Source organism: Xenopus tropicalis, chromosome 4 (genome assembly GCF_000004195.4).
Source record: "Xenopus tropicalis strain Nigerian chromosome 4, UCB_Xtro_10.0, whole genome shotgun sequence".
Taxonomy (NCBI): domain Eukaryota; kingdom Metazoa; phylum Chordata; class Amphibia; order Anura; family Pipidae; genus Xenopus; species Xenopus tropicalis.
The window spans coordinates 111970751-111977192 of NC_030680.2; the positions used below are offsets into that span (position 1 = coordinate 111970751).

At 38.5% G+C, this 6442-nt stretch overlaps 1 protein-coding gene across 3 annotated transcripts in view; it reads left to right on the forward strand.

Moving 5' to 3' along the window:
• The window catches only part of clcc1 (chloride channel CLIC-like 1), a 30114-nt gene that overhangs the window by 22807 nt on the left and 865 nt on the right, over nucleotides 1–6442 (forward strand). Inside the window, exons 11-12 of one of the 3 annotated variants that reach the window (XM_002932173.5) lie at nucleotides 959–1378; nucleotides 2994–3179. In XM_002932173.5, coding sequence (XP_002932219.3) covers nucleotides 959–1378; nucleotides 2994–3179 — 606 coding nt within the window. Of the gene's footprint in view, nucleotides 1–958; nucleotides 1379–2993; nucleotides 3180–6442 lie in introns of those variants that run through there. The other 2 variants (XM_004913737.4, XM_004913738.4) reach the window with 2 other exon arrangements.

Sequence of the window (6442 nt, forward strand, 5' to 3'; positions counted from 1 at the left end):
TGAAGATGAAACAAGGGTGGACATTTCAGCAAGGCAATGATCCCAAACACATAGCTAAGGAAACTCTCAGTTTGTTTCAGAGAGAGAAAATAAAGCTGCTAGAATGGCTCAGTCAATCACATGACTTGAATCCAATTAAAAATATATGGAAAAAACTGAAGATCAGAGTTCATAGAAGAGGCCCCCGGAACCTTCAAAATTTGAGGACAGTTTGTATGGAAGAACGGGCCAATATCATACCTGAGCAATGCATGTGGCTAGTTTATCCATACATGAGGCCCCTTGAAGCTGTCATTACCAACAAAGGCTTTTAGTAAGTATGTGCAATACTTATTCCCTGGGTCACTCCACTTTGCTGCACATAACTTAATGTATGGACTTATTTGTAATGATTTCTTTGAATGTGTGGATTACTTGGGTTGTTACCAACATCTGGTGTTAATTTCATGTCAATAGCCCCATTAGAAATCATTTTCAGCATTGTATCAATGCATTGCTAATACATGAGGAACCACTTTCCCTCTAAGAACAGTGTGCTTTTTGTGGCCTCTTAAATACTATCCTAAAAAAATCCACCGATGAAGGGACGTGCCCCCCAAACGTTGCAATCTCAATAATAAACATGCCCTGTTGTGCTGGTTAGAGTTCTTGTACAACAAATAATTTGCAAAGAGCCTGGTATTAAAAATTAATACTGGTACTAAAAACATAAAGTATTAAAAACTATACCATAAAAATCATGAATCCTTTTAAGAATATTGCTTACTAATCTTCAGTTCATTAAATATATAATGGATATTAAGCCATTCTTCATTTACATAAATCATCAGAAATTCCCACTACAATCCTTTCCTCTTGTGGGTCTCACTTGTCGTGCAAGGTAGGTATGAGCTTCTGATACTGTCCTGCACATATGGAAGGTTATTCTTTATTAACCTTTTGTAATATTGCTCCACAGGCATTCTTTTATGGGGCTGGCACAGCCGTCATGAACCCAATAAACCATTTCAGGCGATTACCAGGCCCAGACAGAGAGAGACCATTGCCTGTAGAGCCTGCAAGGCCAAATCAGAATAGGTTTATTGAGGATGTGCACCCACCAGCTCCCCAGGGTGGGCACCACAACCAGCTACCTCCAGGAGAGAGGGGCAGAGACAACGATTTGCCAGGTCGTGAAAGAGAGAGAACTTTGCCTATAGAGCCTGCAAGGCAACATCTAAATGGTTTTATTGAAGATTTGCGTGCACCACTTCCCCAGGGTGGGCACAACAACCTGCTACCCCAAATGGTGAAGAGCAGTGACAGTGATGAGGTGAATATGCAAAGGCAACAACCTCCTGATGATACAGATGGCAGCAACAGTGCACCAGTGATCACTGTGAGTTTAAATGGGCATGCATGAAATTGTGTTTCACCTTTATGTTAATGTTTAGTATGTTACAGAATGCCCTGTTACTTGCAACTTTGCAATTAGTCTTCATTATTTATTTCATATAGTTTTCAAATTATTTGCCTTCCACTTGTACAAATTTCCAGCTTTCAAATGGGGGTCATTGACACTGGCAGCCAAAAGCTATTGCTCTGTGATCCTACAATTGTATTATGATTGTTCATTTGTATTACTTATCTTTATTTGTTCCTCTTAATTATGTTCCTGTCTCACATTTAAAACACTGCCTGGTTGCTAAGGTAAACAAGGCCACAGCAACCAGATCACTGTTAAAGGGGAAGGAAAGGCTAAGTCACTTGGGGGTGCTAAAATGTTAAGCACCCCCAAGTGACTTGAATCGCTTACTTCGTACCCCGGGCTGGTGCCCCTATTAGGAGAAAACCGCACCAGCCCGGGGCACCTGGGGCGATGCGCTTCCGCCTTCCGCCTTCCATTCCCTGTGACTCCGAGTCCGACGCATGCGCAGTAGAGTGAAAAAGCCGACTTCTCTGTTAAAGTTCGGCTTTTCACTATACTGTGCATGCGCGCGCAGCGAGAGAGGAAGGAGGAAGCGCTGCAGCTACCCCGGGCTGGTGCTGTTCTCTCCATACAGGGGCACCAGCCCGGGGTAGAAGGTAAGCGATCTAAGTCACTTGGGGGTGCCTAACATTTTGGCACCCCCAAGTGACTTAGCCTTTCCTTCTTCTTTAAAAATCCAAACTGGAGAGCCAATGAACATAAGCAAAATAACTAAAAAAATAAAAACCATTTGCAAATTGTCTCATATCCGTGTCTACATCATACTAAAAGTTAAATTAAAGGTGAACAACGTCTTTAACATTTTTTTTATTTAATTTGCTTTTGTCAAAATATTCAATAGATACGTGTTTTTCCCAGGCTTATTTTGTTTATAAACTAGGGATAGATTTATTGTGTGATGTATGAATGTGCTGCATTGGGTCCTAATACCCCATCAATAGCTAAACATTAAAATCTGAAAAACTTAGAGCTATCCAGTAAGTGACTGAAAAAAAAAAAAATAGGAAGACTCTAAAGTAAAATTCATATGATACTACAAGAAACTGTAGTACTCAAGCGAAGGTATGCCAACTACAATACCATACCTAAACAATGTGCACACCTACTTCCTGCTTGTGGGCTCAATTGCCTCCCCTATTATCTCCAGGAAGGATGGGGGGCTCTGCTAGGCAATGCAGTTAGTCTGCATTCACTGATGAATTCAAATGAAAATATGTTAGGCATAAATATGACTTTTAATTGTCAAATTAAACCCCCTTGTCAAAGGCTATTTAAACCCAAACAGGCTAATGTTAGCTCAGGGAAGGGAATAGCAAGGACAGGCAGACACTGCTTTCAGTAGCAGTTACATATACAAATACATTGTTAAATCCATTAATAATTTCTAATGAATGAATTTGGAATAATAGTCAAAATTGGATGTTTAGGTTTATGGCCCCTTTCAATTTTTTGATTGGTCTCACTGCTACAGCAAGTCATTTCTGTTTCTGTTTTTTAAAAGAGGTTTTATCCTATTTACCTTTAGTTTGCAGCTCCAGCGGATGCAGAGCAAGTTACAAGTGACAATACAAGACGGCCCTTGGATAAGGAAGAGCACTTGGTAAAGGAATCTGTACAAGAAACAGGGTATGATGACAGGCCAGAAACAGAGAGCCCTGAGGCTGAAGCACAAATACATCAAAGTCCTGGTGTGGAAACCCTGAGAAGCACAGTAAGGACCTGTTAGCAAATGATATGCTGCTTAGGCAGCTCCAAATGTGCACCAAGGCTTTTGACTCATGTCAAATTTAAGGCTGTTTGTATTACTAAATGTGGATATATATTATTGTTAAACATTCCTGTTGCTCAGTTTAGAGACATTTATAAAGGAATCAAGAAGACACTTTTAGAACGGTATTTTATTAGTTTTTATTAGTAAACCCCTACATCCACAGTGTTTCCTTCTACATCCAGCTAGCTCATACTTAAAGTTTCAAGCATGTTGAGTTGTAACAGGCAACATTTGTCAGACTAAAGGAGTAGGTGTGAGTTAATAGTGGTTCTAGGCCTCATATGGCCACTCATACTGTATACCAGGCCAAATCAGGCTGATCATTCATTGAGGCCTATGGAGACCTCATCAGGAAGGAATTGAGGCTTCAGTGTATTTTTTGGAACATTTTTCACAACTGCCTTATACACAGAGGGTTTTTTGGGCTCAGCCATTAAGTTTTTGTCACATAATTACTTTAGTATTGAAGGATTGTTTTATAGACAAATGCTGGATTATATGTTCGACGTTGTGAGTAATATTTTATCTGGGCTGACTCGATACATTGGCCCAAATCAAATTTTGGGGGCGCTATATAAATGACGTCCTCATGATCTGGGAGGGGACGCATGAGGAATTATGTGATTTTTACAGGTACATTAATGCCAGTTCATCCACCTTAGTTTTTACTTTAGAACAAAGTGTAAATAATATACAGTTTTTAGATCTATCAAGATTGAAGGGGGCCCAAATAATTACATCTACCTTTTTTAAAAAAGTGGATACCAATTCCTGTTGATTATACTAGTGATTATCATTAGAGATGGTTGGATAATGTTCCCTTTGGTCAATTCCTACATATTCGCAGGAATTGTACAACTTTTGAAGAATATGACAAACAGGCTGGATTGATTCAACAAAGATTAGTAGAGAAAGGATATAATGAAAAGAAAATTAGGGGAGCTATTTTAATTTTGCACATAATAAGCAGGTAACAAAAATAATTAAGATTAGGATTCAGTGTTACAAGATGTTGCATTGACACCATTTGTTAGGAACACCCCTAAAATTGTATATAGTAGAACTAAGAATATAAAAGATTTTGGCCCCAACACAGTTGAGATTCACAAATTATATAAAACATTAAAAAAAAAAAAAAAAAAAAAAAAAAAAAACGTGGGATGTTTGCATCCCAGAGCCAAATGTGTACAGAAGGGTGATGAGAATCACATAAGGTCTTTCTATAATTGTCAGTCTAAGTAGGTGATTATATATGATTGAATGCCCATGTAAATTGAGATATATAGGCAAGACTGACAGAGCACTTACTACACGGATAGGTAACATAGGGGGCTATTAAGAGAGCAGTGGTAAATTTCAATGTGGGTGTTAAGCAGCTTATATATATCATGATAAAATAAATGCCGCACTCACAAACGTTTATTTCAAACGTCCATCTAACGTTTCGCAGATTGTGGAACCAAGTGTGGGCAAAGGAAAGCTTGAAATTGAGCGGTTTGGGTGAGATCTTTCTGATACCGCAGAATTGTTGTAAAGTTGGGGGACGGCCCAATAGAACTGATATTGCCAGTTTCCAATGAGTTTAAGATCATCGATTGTGTGCGAATGCCCTTGAAGTTCCTCCGTTGAACATATACACTCTGGGTGTGGCTTCCATGTCAATGAGCAAGTGATTATATATTATTGGTGCAACATTTCAGTCACTAAGGGGCAGATTTACTAAGATTCGAACGCTCCAAGCGTATTTTTGCCAATTTTTTTGTACACTTGCGCAAAAAAATTTTTGTGATATTTGCGATCCTCAGAAATTTTCGTATCCAATCCGAATTTATCCCATTCGGGATTCGAACTCGTGATTTAATGAATCTGCCCCTAAGTGTGAGAGAGTAACACACTCCACAACTCCAACAGATGGTACCGCCACATTATCGCACTGCATAAGGAGGAGGTTGTTAGACTACAACTGTGTACTTGTGGTGAACTATCATTTATTATTTTTTGATTCATGCAACATTTTTCTCACTAAGAAAGGGAAAGTAATACACCCCAACATATGGTACCTTCACATTATTGCATTGCATAAGAAGGAGGTTGTTAAACTACAACTGTATAACAGTGCCAAATTATCATTTATTATTTTTTGATTTGTGCAACATTTTTGTCACTGAGAGAAAATAATACACTCCAGCATAAGGTACCTTCACATTATTGCTCTGCGTAAGGAGGAGGTTGTTAAACTACAACTGTGTACTGAGAGAGTTCTATAATATCAGTTTTTCCATAAATTAATGTTTTTGTTTTAATGAGTATTTTTACTGTATTTGTAATTTATGATTTTTAAGTAGACTGCCCACTAATGAATTAATGATATGAAGTAAAGGATATCTGAATTCCACATTCGACTAAAGGGGAACACTGTAGTGCTAAATAAGTGTTTTTTCTTCACTACCATTTGTGGGTGTATATATATTATATACATTTATATGGTAGTTCCTTAACCTTACCTTTTTGTTCAGCTGCAACTGAGACACACTGAGGCTCATTTAGCAACACTGGGAAAATCATAGCAACAAATCTGTGATTGTTTTTTTTTTTTTCCCAAGCCAGCTGCAGACAGAACAATAAATGGAACAATGTGATGGGTTACCATGGATTACTGCCCACAGGCAGATTTGCCCAGTGTTGATACATGACCTCACTGACCGATTTCAGCTGTTATTCATGCTGGTATCAGCCAGTTCTATGTAAACTGCAATGCACTACTGACACACAGCAAGTTGGTGTGTTAGGTTGAGGATCCATACTAATATATAACTGATTTATCAAAAACTGTAGGGAAGAAAACCTATTTGTGAAAGAAGTATTAAGCATTTACTTGTTTGGTGCATTTTATATAGTTACAGTTCCCCTTTAATTCCAGTATAATGTCTCATTATATGTTTGAGGTTTAGTGAATCAGCACAAGTATGTTTCCCCTTGTACTAGTGTGGGCCTATTCTCCTTAAGAAGACTGGCTTATTATATATTTTGCATGCCATTGCTGCGTGCTCCTTGTGTATTTAAAGTCCATGTCTCACTGGCCCACCTGGGTAGAAGACAAGTCTTTGCGGGCGTGGCCCTCTTGTTTACCCAATATTATGGCTTGTATCTAGGACCATTTCTGTATTGGAACTAAACTGCAGAAATGGACAGGATAGATGAGA